This window comes from Amblyomma mixtum, chromosome 3 (assembly GCF_055824585.1).
Source record: "Amblyomma mixtum isolate Tamu chromosome 3, ASM5582458v1, whole genome shotgun sequence".
Classification (NCBI taxonomy): domain Eukaryota; kingdom Metazoa; phylum Arthropoda; class Arachnida; order Ixodida; family Ixodidae; genus Amblyomma; species Amblyomma mixtum.
Genome location: NC_143014.1, coordinates 400,819,960 through 400,838,813, shown reverse-complemented (window position 1 = coordinate 400,838,813; position 18,854 = coordinate 400,819,960). Strand labels below are relative to the sequence as shown.

The 18,854-nt window shown below is 45.2% G+C and overlaps 1 protein-coding gene across 1 annotated transcript; it reads right to left on the bottom strand.

The window, feature by feature from the left end:
* Positions 1-278: 278 nt before the first annotated feature.
* LOC149357358 (uncharacterized) lies at positions 279-15,996 on the bottom strand. Its single transcript, XM_089577912.1, has 9 exons — positions 15,741-15,996; positions 15,575-15,663; positions 14,167-14,413; positions 13,385-13,486; positions 12,471-12,616; positions 12,309-12,345; positions 5,526-5,587; positions 3,098-3,320; positions 279-602 (listed from the first exon to the last, which is right to left on the bottom strand). The coding sequence occupies exons 1-9, from the start codon at positions 15,922-15,924 to the stop codon at positions 490-492; spliced, it is 1,203 nt and encodes a 400-aa protein (XP_089434038.1). The 5' UTR covers positions 15,925-15,996; the 3' UTR covers positions 279-489.
* Between the last annotated feature and the right edge of the window lie 2,858 nt (positions 15,997-18,854).

The window sequence follows — 18,854 nt, the reverse complement described above, 5'->3', positions numbered from 1 at the left end:
CCCTTATGCATATTTTGAGAGCACATCCGTTCGTAATATGCATGCGTTTTTTATATCTGCAGCCGTAATAAGCGGGCTCAACTGGGATGTTACTGGTACTCACCTATGGGGCAGAAATACTCATGATGATAACGAAGAGTTCAACTTAAATTGAGGACCACGCAGTGAGCTATGAAAAGGGGAAGAGCGCAGAGTGGGTCAGGGAACCAACGCGGGTTAATAACATCCTAGTCGAAATAGAGAGGACGAAATGGGTGAAGGCAAGATAACTGATGGCTCTTAAGAGTAACAGAATGGATTCCCAGAGAAGGCAAGCATAGCAGGGTGCAGCAGAAAGTGAGGTGGGCGGATGAGCTTATGAATTGAGGGGATAGGGCGGCCGCAGCTGGCACACGACAGGTTTAATGGAGATATGGGTGAGCCTTTTGCCCTGCAGTAGATGTAGTATGATGATGATGATGAAAAAAAATTAGCAGCTCACTTACTTGATCAGCGGCGCAAGTCGGAGCACTTCTGTGCCAAGTAGCGGGTTAGACGCTTGTGGCGTTTCTGCATGTCTTCATCTGGACAGCCTTTAACCTTCAGGTAGTGCCAGAAGGAGTCTGCAGAGACAGGCACAAAAAAGTTATGTGGCAGATCAGACAGAAAGGTGTTTAATTGATGCCCAGGTGTCCTCAAATGAATTTTTCCGGAACTATATTCAAGAACGTAACAGGCAACTAATCTGAAATTGCTATGAAAAGGCCCCTTTCATGTTATCTGTTGAACTTTTACCATTTGGCCTTTTTTGGTGCAGTTGAAAACAGACATAGGTACATCCCCCCAAAAAATATATACCGTATGAATGCATGTAAGGGCTGCACTTTTTCTCCCAGATGTGCGGCCCAATTTTTGCAGTACAACCCATACACACGATGTGCAAAAAATTTTGTTAAGTAAAAACACTAATCTGGGAATGAGCGGCATTTATTCTACATTCAATCGTCACTCGCGGAGTCTTAAAACTACGAGCTGGTGCTGTGCACCGGAGCACGCTCATCCCACAAGTCATGCAGCATGTCCGCTGTCAGTGCACAGCCATTGCTCCGCAATTTCATCACATAACAGAGCAGCTCTTATTCCAGTTCGGGAAACTTGCACGGCTTGCTTCAGAAACTGAGTTTTTTTGCAGCTTGTGTTCCTCAATGCATCCTTTTGGTTGCACCATCGTCGGACACACTTCTCGGCCATGTCGAATTTCCTGCCTACCGCATGCTTGCCATGTGCGAGAGCGAACTCCCAGCCGTGCCGCTATTACGGTGCTTGCCTATCGTGCTAAAACTGCAACGCTTGGCAGCAGCATAAAAAGGCCACTAACTTTGAACACAAAAGCCTAACACAACACGAAACACATGAAAGCCACTAGCCACTAACACGCTACCACACCTCCTGTACATTTGACAGCCACAAAAAACAAAAGCTGGTGATACTGATGCCGATATGAATAGCGGGAGCTCATGGCAGAGAACAAATTTGATGAGCCGCGGCCTCGGGCATCATCCGTGGGCAGCACATTGAGGGACCTGTGCGCGTGTGGCCTCCGCAATTAAGTGCACCGCTGCTCGCAGCCAGAGCTGATTGCGGAAGCGACAGCGCATGAATTTTCAAGGCTATTCCCAGGTGGGTAATGAAAAGTTTGGGTGCAGCCCTTACACAGATCTAGAAAAAAAAACATTTCCTTTGGGAAAACAGGGTGCGGCCCTTAAATGGGTTTATTCGGAATATATAGCCCACGAGAGGTGCATCTTGATCTTCTGTGTTCCCTAATAGTTGACTGAGCTTGCGCAAATTTTGTGCTCTTCAACAATGCAGCATAACAATGACTCCATGTGCCTGTCTCCCCAGGCAATAAACTACCTATGTGCACAACTGCCAACATGTCCTATAATGTGATCATCAAGGCTTGGTAGCCACCAAGCCAGAAAATGAAGACAGATGGGGCCTCTTCCTAATTCCGCACTATTAAATACACTGAGATATCTCTAGCTTATAATTTTAGTGCACTACAGCTACGACTTCAAACCAAAAGCACAAAACACTGAGGCAATATCCACCAGAACACTAACATAAAAGGCGCACTACTTTTCCGCCTGAACAAGCTGTCTTCACCCGGAGCCTTCGCATGTGTGCATGTCATAAAGCCACCGCAGTCAAAGTGATATGGTGCTCCAACCTCAATCAACTATGGCTCAAGATGCCTTGCTGCGTTCCCATGCTGTGGCAGCAACAGAAGTTCCACTGGCTAAGACGGCGCTTCACTTAGTTGAAAAAGAGATACGCCAGGAAACCAGAAATCAAATCACGGTGTAACACTGAATGAAGGCTCAGGATTCTAAATATACACATTGTTATAAATTTCTTGAAACGTTTCAGAACTGCTTTAAAAAGCTACAGTCGATGCAAAACCATGCATAAACAGCAAGCGTCCTGTTCTGGTTTCAGTCCTTCTGTATAGCACAGAGTACAGCCAGAACCCAGAAGATGTCAACCAAGTTTTTAGAACTAAACTTCGGTTGTTTCTCTTTCATGGTGCGAACATTTCCTTTAGAACTGCTTTGTTACGAGAGCAACTTCCCTTTGCAGAGGATAGCTCTTAAAACAACAATCTGGGTTTATCCTCTCTCTTTCTCTGCAACACGAGCTGCTGGTTCTAAAAAAAAGAAGGTACACTATATTTCACTCGACTGCACAGGGACATAATACATATCACAAAAAAAAAACTTCCATGAAGAAACAAACATTCACCAAAAAAGCCGAAAGTTGCATTCTGAAATAAACATAAAAAAGTACGCCAAAGTTTCACAAAATATAAACTTAAAATTACAACCTCTAGTCATGGGTAGTGATTCTAGTGTTGATAACAGTAAGATCTGAATAATTCAAACTTGTTAATTTGAATTCGGATAATTTCAATCTTTTCTGGAATTCAGGTGACATCAAGTTAACTAGGTTTTACTGTATGATATTAAGATGTCACAGAGAAAAAGCATGAGAAGGAAACATTGGAGCTTTTAGAAAATGTTATTAACTAAGCAAGAACCAAGTGTTTTCCACTCACCAGCCATTGAAGCTACCTTGGCAGGGGAGAGCGGCGGGAACACTTTCGTCGCACCTTTGGAGATGGCATTGTTTGAAAGTGTTCCCGTCACACTCCTCTCCGACAGCAGTTCGTTGCCCCACACTCGCACTGCCAGCTGTTTGCAGAACGACGAATCATTGCTTGCTGTAAGTAGCCGTTCCCAAGTCCCTGGGTCGATGTAACTGCCATGCCCAATGTGTATCTGAAAAAAAAAAACAGGAATGATTTATCAGTGTACCTCGGTAGCTCTTTCCCAGCGTCTCATGTTCTACGCAGCATTGCACCTTCTAATGGGTGTCTTCAGCAGCCTCCTGCACAATCCAAGTCACTACATGTCAGAAATAGCCTGCTGATTGGAGAACATTTACATACACTGGAGAAGTGGCACCAATTTTTGGTTGTGTCCTAAGTACAAAGTGCTTTTTGCTTGCATTCTCGACAAATTTAAACGCCTATAGACACCTCATTTTATTCCAGGTTTTCTACTGTAAACGATGCGTTAGGCATTAGAATACATGAATTACTGGGGGGTATTTGCCTACAACCGCTAAATAATTTATAATTAAATTTCTTCTCTCATGCTTTTTCAGTTTTGATTTCAATAACCAAACGACTGTGATGTCAAGTTGATGTTTTGGTCACATGATCCACTAGAAAAACTGTAAACTAATAGCTGACATGTAGTTTTAATTCACTACGACATTTAATCCAGCCTCTTCCAAGACCTGGAATGACAAAAAATGACCTGTCAGCAATTATATGGCTGATTTTAAATGCATCATGAGACCTAAACACCAACTACGGGTCACAGTTACTGTTCGACCAATGAAACTGAAAGTGTCAAGAAGAAATTCAATTATATATTATTTAGAGGTTGCACTCTGTTACCACAGGGTGCTCCATGAATACGAATGTCTAACATATAGTTTTAAAGGGACACTGAGGAGAGCACTATTAATATTTTTTTTATAGTAAAATCCGATAGTTCGGCATGTCATGGCTTTGTTGCCACTTGGCCGGCAGCGAAAGATGAATTTATTTCTAAGAAATTTGGATTCGAAGTTGAAAGTTTTTCCCGCCGCTCTGATTCAAACTTGGGATTCGTCTATGACGACAGAGGACTAAGAGACGTGAAAAATGACGTGCACATGACGTAACGCAGACTCCGTGATTTCTGCTGCCAGCAGTGTGGCCTAGCAGCAGCCGAAAAGAAAGCTACCGCCGGCCGCACGTTGAAGGCATCTATCGGCTATTGCGGCCGTTGCTACAGTCGCTTCGATTACGTCTGCACTGGCGTTTTGCCAGCGTTACGATAGATCTCGTTCTCGAAGTCGTCAACGAAGTTCTCGCAAATAGACACCTTTAGCATACCGTGTACCTTGTTACCGCTAGCGGAATACCGGGAGCCCGCCTACCGCCGGAAAACAGGCGCTGATTTGTCCCGATGCTTCAGGAGCGCGCGTAGTAGCCGGGCACGTGGCGCCATCTGGCGACGTCAAGGAGATTTGCGCATGCATTGGCTGCGCCTCAGTGATGCATGGTTTCTCGGTTCCTGGTGTTGCTAGAACCATTCGTTCTAGCAACACTGTTTTGTTCTATGATCTCATCACGCTTGCACTTGCGAGTTTGGCCTGTGGCGGCGATACCTGTATTTTGGTTCTTGCTCTTTTCTACGTTACAAGAGCTTTGTTGTCAGTATGAGTGGCGTTTTTGTAATCAGGAGCTGGTATTCTGTCGATACAAGCCAACTTCAATTTCTCCTCAGTGTCCCTTTAAAGAAGAAAACATGCAAGCAAAAATTTGGTGTCTAGAGTGCTTTAATGAACCGTCGTCATTAACCCGATGTGAACTGGAAGGTAAATAATACTACTGTGACAGGGGCACTTCTAGTACCGATGAAGTCTGATCCCAAGAGAAGTTGCCAGTGCACTGGACACACAACACTCCTATGCATTCGAACTCGATCCCGATCAATGAGCTGGTGCACTACATGATGCATGGCACCAAACTTACACATAGCTGCAGAATGATGGCAAACAAACAGGTTTGTGATCAAGTATAAAAGTAAATAGAAGCACTACCAATGAAAAAATCTGCAGCAACAAGAGTTTAATCACAAATTCACACAAAAAAACACTATGCTACGGGCCCATGTAAGCGGTGCATGGGCCCATAAAAGAGTACCACAATTCGCCTTGGCATATGACACTGTGCTAAAAATGAAATTTTAAGAAACAAAAACCAACTTACAAAGTAAAGAAAAAAAGAGCAAAAACTCCCATGTCATTAGTTATGTCATAATACTGGTCATGTACTGACTGCAGAGATTTTTAATCTCTGCAGAAGATATGCAATCATCAGTAGCATATGCCCATATTTAGTGAGCAAGTTGCAAGGTACTGCTCACCTCCCCAGTCTCATTTGCAGTTCCAACCGTCAGGTCAAGCTCCTGGGCTGCCTTGCGAGGAGCTGCACAAAAAACACAAAGGAAGTCGGCCTCATGCAATGCAAATGCACTGCGTCCTCTCAACGCCTGCCTCCAATGAAGGGACATGGAGCAGCTGTTTGTTGGCAGAACACTGAAAAGCAACCTAGAATGCAAATAATGAGGAACCACCAGCAACATCACAAATAACATGCAAGCTAAATATGGTCAATGAAAGCTGCAGTTTGCATTACAGTAAAAGTTTACTACTTCAATGTGTACAGGGATACAAGTGCACACTGGATAAACCGAAGCTCAAGCTAACGAAAGTGAACAGGAAATGAGGTACACTGCAATCTTGAAGCAGTTCGGTAGTGAGAATATCCTATTTTACTGCTGTAAAAAAAAAATTAACCAATCGTGCACTGATATCCCACAGCACATGGGACTATCGAATAGGTTGGGATTGAACCCCCGTCTTTAGGGTCAGCAGCTGAAAACCATAACCATTAAGCCACTGCTGCGGCTCCCAAGCAATTTTTTCTTCAACATGGTATTCATTACAGTGATGTAATGTTCTATGTACATGAACTATATACAAGCCATTATGAAAACAGTGTTAAACAATACATATTGAAAAGACCATGCACTAGAAAAGGGGCAATGCAGAGCACATCACTAATAGTGAGTGCCACTCCGGTTCGTACTCAGTCTGGGCATACACGTCTCTTAGATGAACAACCATTCGACTGAAGTGATCCTTTGTAGACACAACAGGCTCACAGAGTCTGTCCATCATGCGGGTTTTCCAGAGGCTGTGCAGTCCAATCAGAAAAAACATGTCCAGGGGTTCACCAACAAATGGCAGCGCAGTGAGATAGCGAACAGAATGTGGAGTCAGATGAATTCTTTTTTAAATGTGCGTTGCAGGATATCCCAGAAGAGTACTGCATCTTTGCAACTGATGAAACAATGCTCAATTGTTTCTGGTTCATCACAAAGGCGGCAATTAACGGTAGACACAAAAATGCCCTTTTTCTCTAACCATGTTCCAACGGGCAACGTACCGGTGTGTAACCTAAAGAAAAAGGTCTTTGTATTTTTGTTTACCGGGGCATGACGTACTCAAAAGAGTACGTAAGATGCCAGTCTCGCCGTGTACAGAGAGCAGTACATGGGCGCAGGGTAGAGCATACTAATCAAATCCTTATACAACTTTTTCCTCGACACTAAAAAAAAGGAACTCAGGAGAAAAACGAACAAGTAGGAAACGGACAGCCAAATACACCTCTTGCATTATGCCCCACAAACACAGGACGGTCACAAACATTGGAAGACACAATGAGGTTGGGTAAAATATGAACTAAATTTGTTTGCAGGAATGAACGCACTATTGGGTGTGTAGTGTCATGGAAAAACATGAAACGTGACACTATCTGTCGAACATACAGGTGAACTAGACCAAGGCCGCCAGCGCTTACCGGCCGAAAAAGGTTATCACGCCTCATGGATTCAAAAGACGAATCCCACACAAAAGTACCGAAAACCCTGTGAAAACGCTGGATAGGAAGTCTTGTGCAATGAATAATTTGCAGTACATAATATATTTTAGTGGCGAGAAACAGATTACAGGCGGTCACCCTGCCAAAAATTGAGAGGCCACGGGGGACAAACGTTTGAGCATAGCGCTGAAGAGTTGACACGCGGTCTTTCCAATACTGTGCGCTATGCTTATAGGCACTCAGAGGGACGCCAAGGTACTTTGGTGGCCTGCATGTCCATGTTATACCAGCATATTCAGCAGGTGTCAAACCCCAGCTACCAAATCAAAGACCGCAACTCTTAGAGCGATTAATCCGACTTCCTGACACCGAACCAAAGTCCTCCGTTAAACGAATAACCTCATCGATGCTTGGCTTATCAGTACAAAAAAAACGCAAGGTCATCTGCATAAGCCAATACCTTCAGTTCGTGGCCCATTATTCGGAAACCATTGACAGCTCTACTGTTTATAACACTTATGCAAAGTGGCTCCAAGTATAATGCGAACAGGAGCGGAGACAGTGGGCACCCTTGTTTCACCGAAGACTGAATTGGGACTGGTTGCGAGAGACAGCCATTAACAATCAAGCGCGTGGTACAGGATTTGTAACAAAGGCGTATGCCAGTAGAAAGTATTGAACCGAGATTGACGTGATTTAAAAGTGCAAAAAGAAATGAATGGCACACTCGATCAAATGCGTTTGCCAGGTCAATTTGCAGCATTGCTAATTGTTCTGGAGCGTCACTGCAATACTGCAACACCGTACGTGCTACATGTAGGTTAGATTGTATTGATCGTCCCCACAAGCCACATGCTTGATGACGCCTAATCAAAGTAAACATTGCAAGCTGCAGCCGATTTGACAGTGCTCGAGTACAAACCTCTGAAGTGGTAGTTGCTCTTGCCATGTTACCACAAAGCCCGCCTTCACACTTAAACTTGTTCACGACAACACTGGTTCACCTGTATTCCCCAGCCTCACATGCCATTTTTACCTTCTCCACAGCTTCTGTGAAGATGAGGTGCAAGCCTCACGGGTGCATTTCACAGCTGGCTGTGTGCCCAGGCGTGCTGGCACACGTTTGAATTATTGGTGGCGGCACCTATTTGTGTTCGAATTAATGGCCAATGTTTGACATATAGTCGAATGAAGCACGGATGTACCAATTCATGCAGCTTGAATTATCCAGAAATATGAAATAACGAAGTTTGAATTAGCAAGCTTCCCCTGTATGACATGTTTACGCAAAAAGCGTTCTGGCGCTAAAAGACGAAGACAATACACACAACAAGACAGGACTGGCGCCAACTTCCAACTGAGTTTATTCACGGAAAAAACCACTTAATAACCACACGGCATGCAAAAAGATAAAGGCAAACCAGATACAAGGGGTGATAACAAAGACACACCGGCCAAAAGCACCAAAGGAATGATTATAACAGTGACAAAGACCCACTAAGAAAACTAATCTCTTCATCTGACAGCGACACAGGTGGCTTGCTTATGCAGATATGGCCCCTCTGTTTGATGTTATATGCTTCGATTAGTTCACGCTCTAATCTATTTTTAGACCTTGCAATGAATCTAGTGTTTACAAAACCGGGACGGCATTTGCAGCTTTTACAGTGAGTGGCCATGTGGCTGCCATAGCCATTTTTTACACCAATCTTGTGCTGGCCGATATATTTCTTACCGCAGCTTAGAGGCACAACGTGCACAACATCAGCCAAGCATTCAGTGGCGCGGATTTGGTGTTTCTTTTTGCACTGCCTAACCATTGTTACTTTGTTCAAGATGCAAACGCGCGACAGCTTGCAGGGAGCAGAAAGCACCACATTGATCCTATACCTGCTGGCCACTTTCTTCAAGTTGTGCGAAAGCCGATGAATATAGGGAACCACCACTGTCGATTGTTTTTCGCTATCCTTGTTTTTTTGACACTGTTCACCCTTCAACGTCCGCTTGCACTTCTTGATTAGGTCCACACTAATACTAGTGATGAGGTGTTCTGGATACCCGGCTTGATGAATGCGTTCAGTTTGCACATCAAAGCTCTGTGCCATCTCATGCTCGCAAGATTTTTCCAATGCTGCATTCAGGCATGTCGCAACGACTCCCCGCTTGATTACTTGGAATGTGCACTACTAAAAGGCAGTAGCTCTTTGCACGATCTCGGGTTGTAGGACCAACAAACATGGCTGTCCTGCTTAAATTCAAGTCTCAAATCAAGAAACTGTAGGCTATTGTCGTGGGGAGCTTCATGTGTGAAAAGGAGCCCTTTTGATTCATTGATGAAAATGGTGACTATGTCTTGAAGGATGGCGCTTGGTTTTGAACCTACATGATCGTTTAGCACAATTAGGTAGTCATCCACATATCTGAATACCCTACGAACGTGAGAGGTCAATAAAAGCCGGTCACGAACACGTTTGTCAACACACGATAAATAAATGTCACTCAATATAGGCGCAAGGGACGATCCAATACAGCTCCTTGCCATGACCAGGAAGGTCGCAAAAAGAGCTGGAGACAAGGATGAAGAACGAGCGACTTCGGATGCCTTGGATTGCCTGATGCACCATGTGAGTCGCAGTCGAACTTTCTATCCTCCCTTTAAGAAGATCAAGGATACCTGAGGGAAAACAACCTTGAGATACTTCAAAGCGACAGGGAAGGTGGCTTTATTGTCCTTCCCGAGAAGCTTTTGAAACAGAAAGCAGCTGAAGCTCTACAAAAGCACTTCGTCGCAGTAAAGTTCAATCCCGCCAAGGCTAAGAACACTGCAGTAAAGCTGTTAACTGACATGAAATTGGATCCTCTCAAGAAACTGGTGAAGGATGCTGACAGGAGAGTTCCTGGATGTTTTCTTCACGGGCAAATCTCACAAGCCTGAGTGCCCCCTACGCACGATTGTTTCAGAGAAAGGGTCCTGGCAGCCGTTTTCTTCAGCGACACTAGAAGTCCCTTCCGCTAGACGACCCGTTTCTTATCGGCAGCTCCAATGAGGTTGTTCAAGAACTTAGGAATGGGTTGCCTGGAGCACAGTCTGCTTTTTTGATTGATGTTACTGACCTGTATTATTCCATACCGCATACCGAAATGTTAATTTCTATCAAAGAGAAGATCGCATGCATAGGCGAACTGTCATTTCAGGACGAGACAGGTATTAGCTGTGATGATTTCTTAACACTTTAAGAATTTTACCGTTCATCAACTGCATTTTTTTCAACTATCAGTTTTATATTCAGTGTGATGGCGTTTGTATTGGGTCGTCCCTTGCGCCTATATTGAGTGACATTTATTTATCGTGTGTTGACAAACGTGCTAGTGACCGGCTTTTATTGACCTCTAACGTTCTTAGGGTATTCAGATATGTGGATGACTACCTAATTGTGCTAAACGATCATGTAGGTTCAAAACCAAGCGCCATCCTTCAAGACATAGTCACCATTTTCATCAATGAATCAAAAGGGCTCCTTTTCACACATGAAGTTCCCCACGACAATAGCCTACAGTTTCCTGATTTGAGACTTGAATTTAAGCAGGACAGCCATGTTTGTTGGTCCTACAACCCGAGATCGTGCAAAGAGCTACTGCCTTTTAGTAGTGCACATTCCAAGCTAATCAAGCGGGGAATCGTTGCGACATGCCTGAATGCAGCATTGGAAAAATCTTGTGAGCATGAGATGGCACAGAGCTTTGATGTGCAAACTGAACGCATTCATCAAGCCGGGTATCCAGAACACCTCATCACTAGTATTAGTGTGGACCTAATCAAGAAGTGCAAGCGGACGTTGAAGGGTGAACAGTGTCAAAAAAACAAGGATAGCGAAAAACAATCGACAGTGGTGGTTCCCTATATTCATCGGCTTTCGCACAACTTGAAGAAAGTGGCCAGCAGGTATAGGATCAATGTGGTGCTTTCTGCTCCCTGCAAGCTGTCGCGCGTTTGCATCTTGAACAAAGTAACAATGGTTAGGCAGTGCAAAAAGAAACACCAAATCCGCGCCACTGAATGCTTGGCTGATGTTGTGTACGTTGTGCCTCTAAGCTGCGGTAAGAAATATATCGGCCAGCACAAGATTGGTGTAAAAAATGGCTATGGCAGCCACATGGCCACTCACTGTAAAAGCTGCAAATGCCGTCCCGGTTTTGTAAACACTAGATTCATTGCAAGGTCTAAAAATAGATTAGAGCGTGAACTAATCGAAGCATATAACATCAAACAGAGGGGCCATATCTGCATAAGCAAGCCACCTGTGTCGCTGTCAGATGAAGAGATTAGTTTTCTTAGTGGGTCTTTGTCACTGTTATAATCATTCCTTTGGTGCTTTTGGCCGGTGTGTCTTTGTTATCACCCCTTGTATCTGGTTTGCCTTTATCTTTTTGCATGCCGTGTGGTTATTAAGTGGTTTTTTCCGTGAATAAACTCAGTTGGAAGTTGGCGCCAGTCCTGTCTTGTTGTGTGTATTGTCTTCGTCTTTTAGCGCCAGAACGCTTTTTATGTAAACATGTCATGCTACAACCAACTAGCTCAAATCAAAGCATTGCTGGAATGTATTTCCCCTGTACCCCACTGCAATATGTTTTCTCTAATATGAAACAGAAATAGGCAATTTCTTGCCATTTTTTTTCAGTAGAATCAGCCAAAAATCCCACTACACTCCCAACACCTATCTGTGTTTGGTCACCATAGGTCACGAAAGAGACCAATTTCACAAAGCCTACTTTGCATGCACGCGTTTACCAGCGACAGGGCTGTAGACAGGGCAGGGGTGACTAACGACAAAAAAACTCCCGAACGTCTATGTGTTGGTAGAACTGAACGGCTGTCGGCTGGCCCCCCTCTCCCCCCCCCCCCTCCCATCTCCTCTCCGGCCTTTCTATTCACATTTTTGGGCCACTGCGTTGCGACACCATCAGCTCTAAATGAGCATTTCTGGAGATTAAAATATTAAATATTACGATTTTGGCAATCTCTCTAGGTGTACAGGAGTCACGTCTCTTACTCTACATACAAAGAATAAAGACCTCATGCTTTATCTATGTTTCAGGGCCCCTTTAGAAGCCAGTGCTGGCAGTACAATGCAAAGCAAGGTGCTGATGCATAGTTTGATATTACCAGGTACACGATGCTGCTAAATAAGACACTCGAGCTACATTGTGCCAAAGTGAACAGACACACAAGCTAGCTGTATCCTAGAGCAGCCAAAATAAATACCTTTTGACACTGGCCGAGCTGGTGGCACAGCAAGGGTCTGCAATGTTGTGGAGGGCCCTTGGTGGGTAAGAGTCGGGACAGGAGTGGATGGAGGCGGGGCAACAGGCGGTGGAGGCAGGGCAACAGCGGGTGCAGGGGGGGCAACAGCGGGTGCAGGGGGGCAACAGCGGGTGCAGGGGGGGCAACAGCGGGTGGAGGCGTAGCGTCAGCTTGCGGAGTGGTGACATCAGCTGGCGGCCTCACATGAAGTGGCGAGGTGGCACGAAGAGGCACCACAGGAGCCACGGTGTCGAGGGAATGACTGTGCACTAAAAAAATGAGGGTACAGGTATGAAGACATTGTTTCCTGTGAAAGCGAAGACAGCACTAGATCATTAGTGAGTGGCATTTAAATGCACACTGAAAATATCTCATACAGTTATGCACGCACAGTGCCAGAATGGCAAAGAACAAGCCATTACAAGCAGTGCTTGAATGCTCAAGAGTGAAACCCTACATTGGGTCATCATTATCACCAGCCTGTCTACACCCACTGCAAGGCAAAGGCCTCTCCCATGTCTCTCCAATTAACCCTGTCCTTCGCCTTATTCCCTTATTCCCCAGATTTCTTAATCTCATCCGCCCACCTAACTTTCTGCCGCCCCCTGCTATGCTTGCCTCCTCGTGGAATCCACTCTGCTACCCTTAAGGACCAGCGGTTATCTTGCCTGCACATTACATGCTCTGCCCAAGCCACCTTCTTCCATAGCTCGCCGCGTTGTCCCTAACTTAAGCTGAACCCTCTTTGTTAGCCTCCACGTTTCTGCCCCGCAGGTGAGTACCGGTGAGATACAGCTGTTCTATAATTTTCACTTGAGGGATATTGGTAAACTGCCAAAAGAAAAGTATACAACAGACATAACCAGCAAATACAAAACTCTGTTTCAAAAAAATAAAACGTGGTCACAAAATTAAACTGTGATCTAAATCAGAAACATGGGATAGAAATTCCAAGGAAGCGTAATTTTCAATCTACACATAACTAGAAGAGGAATTGAAGGTTAAAGGTTGTCTAGGTACCAAGCATGTATGCTTACATGCAGAGTTGACAGTTTCAGCAGTATCATCCCCTTCGCAGCCCAGCTCGTCCTCTTCCACAGCACAGGGCACATACCCCCGATTTTTCATCTGTGAATGATCTAAAGGAAAAGGCCAAAACTTGCGCACTGGCTCAAGAATATGTGCATCAAGCAAAGGCAGCAGAATTTCCCTTTCTTTTGTCTTGCCTTCATTCACAAAATATTTCCATTATTAAGCACTCATGACACCAACTAGCCAGCGGTACACAATGATATTATTATGCTGGTCATCCACGGCTGTACCTAAATGAATGGTTACATGGGCACGAATTATCATGAATGGTACTGGGTCATGACTGCCACATCAAGGTAAAATCTGGACAAATGGCCGAAAGAGATGTAACCATGGAACCCTAAAACTAAATGAGATGCACTTCGTGACAAAAAAAAAGCACTTTCGGCAAGTCATTGCTGCATCAGTCTTGTACAGAAATCTGCTCAGTATTTCACATGACTTCAACTGAAGCAAATGGAATGTTCCCAAATGCTTCTTTTCCTCTTCCCACTTGATGCGTCTACAAGACTTCTTACTGCTGCCACAATTTTTTTGCCCCCAAATCAGCTGTTAGTGAAACCATGTCCAGCACTTCGTTCTAGTGCCCTTCTAAAGCGGTGTTAACATTATCCTAAAAATGCACCAACAAGAATAAGCAAGTATAACTCGACTTCACAAAAGTAGATTAGCTTTGACAACAGCCGGTGCACGGAAGAAGCAGCATACTATATAGTGGTTTACATACCATTCCGAAGAATTTTCGCACAGAGTGCTTTCTGGAGGCTTTCATTGAGCCTCCTCAGCTTTTTCACTTCTTCCTTTTCCCCCATGGCTTTCTTCGACACCTCCAACTCAGCCCTGAGGTCGTCCACCAACGCCTCTAATTGAGCCACCTTCGAGTTGCCTGCTCCTGGTTCTTGAAGCCCCAGCCCCAGCAATTGCTTTTCGGCTTTTTTTTTTGAGACTCCTTTCGCTTGACTCTCTAGTCTTGCCTACAACAAGATAATCAGAATGCAAATCAAGTAACACAATAACAAATGCGAGCTCACCAAGGCCTAATTTCATTGGAAAATTTACGTACAGCATTTCAGCAGGAAACAATGAACCAGTTACAGCAAGATACCACTTCCCCGACTGTCACTTGAACGAAATGAAAGGAACTGTTTACACGGCACTTTTGTGAACTAGTGCAGAAAGTGCAGCCAAATCGAGGAGACCAAACATTCAAATCGCCTTATGTGCTCAATGTGATTGCACCGAAGACAGTGCAAGTCACTGTAGATATTCAAGACAAGCGGTATATCGTGGTATAACCCGCTGACAAATCACTACAAGAACGAAGCCACTATTCATTGTCAGTCCTGCATTTCCTTTGCAAATGATCTTTTTGCATGCCCTAAGAGCAGTTGGACAGTGCGTCACATTCGTCATGCAGTACCAACAAGCCCACAACCAAGCCTTACTGAAAGCATGCAATCCTTGTATGAAACTGTTGACGAAGGCGGGAAACGATTCAAATTATCCCGCAATTAGGAGCACATGCTATCTTGAAAGGAACTCTTTTTAAAAAATCTTGCTAAACAACTGACTCGCACTGTGAACTACTGCCATGCCGCGGCGGCTAGAATTTCTTTGGAGGAGAAATTCTAGAGGCCCGTGTACTGTGCGATGTCAGTGCACGTTAAAGAACCCCAGGTGGTCGAAATTTCCGGAGCCCTCCACTACGGCGTCTCTCATAGCCTTAGTCGCTTTGGGACGTTAAACCCCATAAACCAAACCAAACCAGCAATTAAAACATACGTGGACGCAGTGCCAATTTATATATTTTACCACGGGTGAACGTGTCTCGCAACTCATGCAGACGTTCACACTGCACTCTGCATGCGATACATAAAGACTCACGCTTTCTGGACATCGTTTGTTTTAGCATAAAATTTGCCACCGTCGTGTTCACTTATGCAACGAGGGTGGAGGGCTTCGGACTGATGTCGAACAAGTGAAGTTATTTAACGTGCACTGACATCGTGCCTTTCACCTCCATTCAAACGCGGCCACCGCGGCCAGGATCGATGCAAGTTGCTAGTAGCAGGGTTTCTGATGGCCAAGCACCACGCCCTACAGAAAATTCGCTTGAAAGCGATTGCTATTCGCACCTTTTTCCTCGGAGGAATGTCTTCTTTATTGGCGCATTTTCGCGCCTCCTTGCGGCGCCCTCTCCAGTGCCGCATTTCTTCTTCCGTATCTGCGGTTTGCAGTGCACATAATCAATTTATGGGTGCTAGAAAACAACTTAAAAACGCGCCTAGAAACAGCGCTTACCTGTCATGAAGACGATTTTTGCTTCGTAGAACCCTCCGCAGGTAGAAGCGTCGCCGTCCCAGTACACTTCGTAGACCTTACTGCGGTCGAAGTCTTCAATGTCGTGCGGAAAAAAATTCCGCACGTCTGTGTGCTGAAGCACATAACACTTCTCCTCTCCAACGTAGCGTACAAGCACGTACATATCGCTGTACTTCTGGGCAAATAAAAACACGTGGAGCAACGGAGAAGCCTCACGCAAGTCGCCGCGACAACACCTCGCTGAAATGAATAGTGCAGCAGGCGCACGTCTCCGCGAGAACCCAGCAGCGGCGGCGCTGCAATCGCCAACGCTTACCAGCACGTCTCGAAAAGAACACTTCAGTTTTTCTACTTTTTTTTTGCTTGAGTACGCATTTTCTCGCCCAAATTAATGTCCGCGCCCTAATTTAAAAAGGTAAAACAAATAGATTTTTGTTTTTTGTTATTACTTTGCTAGCAAACTGTGTCTAGAAGTGAGCGTTTGTAGCGCTGCTGTTTTAGTTTGCGGATGGCTAAGGTAAATGCCGTACTGGGTAGTTTGTTCCCTAGGCAGCACTTCTCTCCACTACTATGTTAGAAATGCTAGCCAGTATATTCTAGGCACGCTTCGCTTGTAGTTGTAACAAACGAATTTAAATTTATTAAATTTAAATTTAAAACGTATATAAAATAAAAACAGTCATTTTAATCTGCCCTCTAGAGAATATATATTGTGTGATTTTGTTCTTTCTCGGCCGTGGGTATGCATTAATCGTAGGCGCTGTTAGCTGGCAGTATAGACCAGAATCCAGAGCCGCTCCTGGGCGCGGCCATTTTCCGCCGACTGGTGCGCCGCGGTGCGGGCGTTTCTTTGGGGACTGCGGGGCTGCGGCAGCTCCGCGGCCGCGCCTGCATATAGCCGCGCTTCGGGCGCTAAAAAAACATTGCCGAGCATACTTCCGCAGCGTGGCTATGTTGCAGGAAGTATTAACGTTATCAAAGGGAGCACATTGATGCGTTTTAATGACATTTAGTTTGACATTCACGTGAATTGTGCTGACGCTTAGAACGCGCTCCTGCTTATATCGCTACCGTCTTGGTGGTCCACTGCAAAAAAAAAAAAAGCTTTTTGCTCAATATCAAGTATTAGGTGTGCGGCTAGCATGCAGATCCAATTCCCATGCACTCTTAATCCTTCGGCCATAAAGTACGACCCACAAACAGGGCTTTCTTGTCGCATGCGTGGTGCGCCAGTTTATCAACAAATTACCGCTGTGAGCTTTACTGAGTCGCAGCGCCAACAAAAAACAAAATTTGTCATGGTTTATGCAACCTGGTGCATAAAAATATACTTTTGCTCAAAATATCAAAGCTTGAATAGGTATTAGCAGCGAATCCAGCTTTCACGAATTGTGAGGTCCGAAGTCGCGTTCATTTTATTCGGTAGCTCTCGCCGCGTGTGACAGCGTTGCGTAGGCGTTTGGCTAAGTGTGAATGAATGTATTAAAATCGTGCATTTTCCTAAGATTAAGGTAGATAGCAAAAGCAGAAAGACACTACGGTAAACCCTTTACCCCCCCCTTTGATCCCTATGACATGCGTGCGGAAAGAGCTACTGAAATCGGTAGCGGTCGTGCTTACAATCCTGTGCATGAAATGTGTTTAATGGGAACTAGAGCAAGCTCAGCGCAAGGAGGTGATCGAAAACACGCGCTTCGTCGGGACAACCTTCAGTCTGCAGCTCGCCTATCCAGTTACTACACCACTGATTCAAATCAATAAACCCACATTCCTGCGCCTAAAACTATCATAGATGATAGCGCACGTAAAAGACGGCAACAAACGACACGCCAGCGCAGAAATCTGCTTAGAAGTGCCGGTTTCCAGTCCGTACGCTACCTGACCGACTACTCCACGGGAAAAATCCTTGCTGTTTGCAATACTATTCCAGAATTTCCCTGAGCAGCGCCGCCGCACCAGCGGCTCGGTGGAGCAGCGTCGCCGCTGCGGTGCCAGCGTTTAGAATCCTCAGCCAGCGAGCAGAATATCATCATTGAAAAACGTAGCGCGAAAAACGAGAAACAGAAAAGGTGAAGACAGGACACGAGCGCTAATAATATCAATATCATCATGGTGGGCACAAACAACGAGACAGACGCGCACTGCCTCGCCGCACTTACATCCAAATGAACGGAAAAAAACTCGGAGGTGTCACGTTAACGACTAACTGCGCGCAAGATAACTGCAGTACTGTCTGGTAGAGGGAAAATGTGAGTAGTGAAGCACAGCACACACCCTCATACGTTATGATGGAGCACTACAACGGCAGAAGCGAACACGTAAACATGCATTCTACGCGCGGCGCCGGCGCGACCCGCAGTCCATCGGGCCGCGCGCGCCGATAGATGGCGACTGGTGTCGAGAGTAGGGGCGCGCCAGCAGCCTGCGTGTGAGGGTAAAAGAATCTGGTCTATACGATATCTGTGGGCCCCGGGACAGACAGGGCATGTGTCGTGTGGACAGCAGAACATTTACCCAAAAATGAAGGCACAAAATTTATTTAAAGCGTAGTCTCATAGCTTGTAATTAGGCGATAGATTTGTTTCCAACCCACACTAGCTTTGTTCGCGAAACTCGGTAGCACTTGGTTCGCCTATATATTCCCCAAAAAAAGGCAGCAAAAGAAGTGGGAAACGTTAGAGACAATAACTAGCTCACGCGATGTACCGGATAAGCTGGCTCAGCATTGCGCCTGCCTTGGGATCAATCGTGAATCAATAGACTGCGCTACAAGCCCACTTAGAAGCAATGCAATGTAGGGAATGCTGCTATGAGGCATAAGGCGAAATGTGCAGGCAGCTAAGCAAAATTACTTTTTGTTCAATGTCGAAACGCATCGAGTGAGATTAATTCGAGCTTGATCATATTCTTTCAGCCCGAGCTAGGCTTCCGAACCTTTCAGAAACGCTAATGGCAAGAGAGAGTGCCTGCAGCTACGTGCCATGCATGCGGAATGAGAGCAGAACTTGTCAGAACATATGGGGCATGGGATTTCTTTTTCGCGAGTGCTTCATAAGGTCTTCTCTCAACGGATCCGTTAAATTTGAGTGAAAG

Excerpts from the sequence above, each read along its gene's own strand:
- LOC149357358 (XM_089577912.1), bottom strand. The coding sequence starts at position 15,924 with ATGTACGTGCTTGTACGCTACGTTGGAGAGGAGAAGTGTTATGTGCTT. Across the intron at positions 13,487-14,166 it reads TGCGAAAATTCTTCGGAATG|ATCATTCACAGATGAAAAAT; the intron begins GTATGTAAACCA and ends CTTTTCCTTTAG. Across the intron at positions 603-3,097 it reads CAAGGTAGCTTCAATGGCTG|ACTCCTTCTGGCACTACCTG; the intron begins GTGAGTGGAAAA and ends CTGTCTCTGCAG.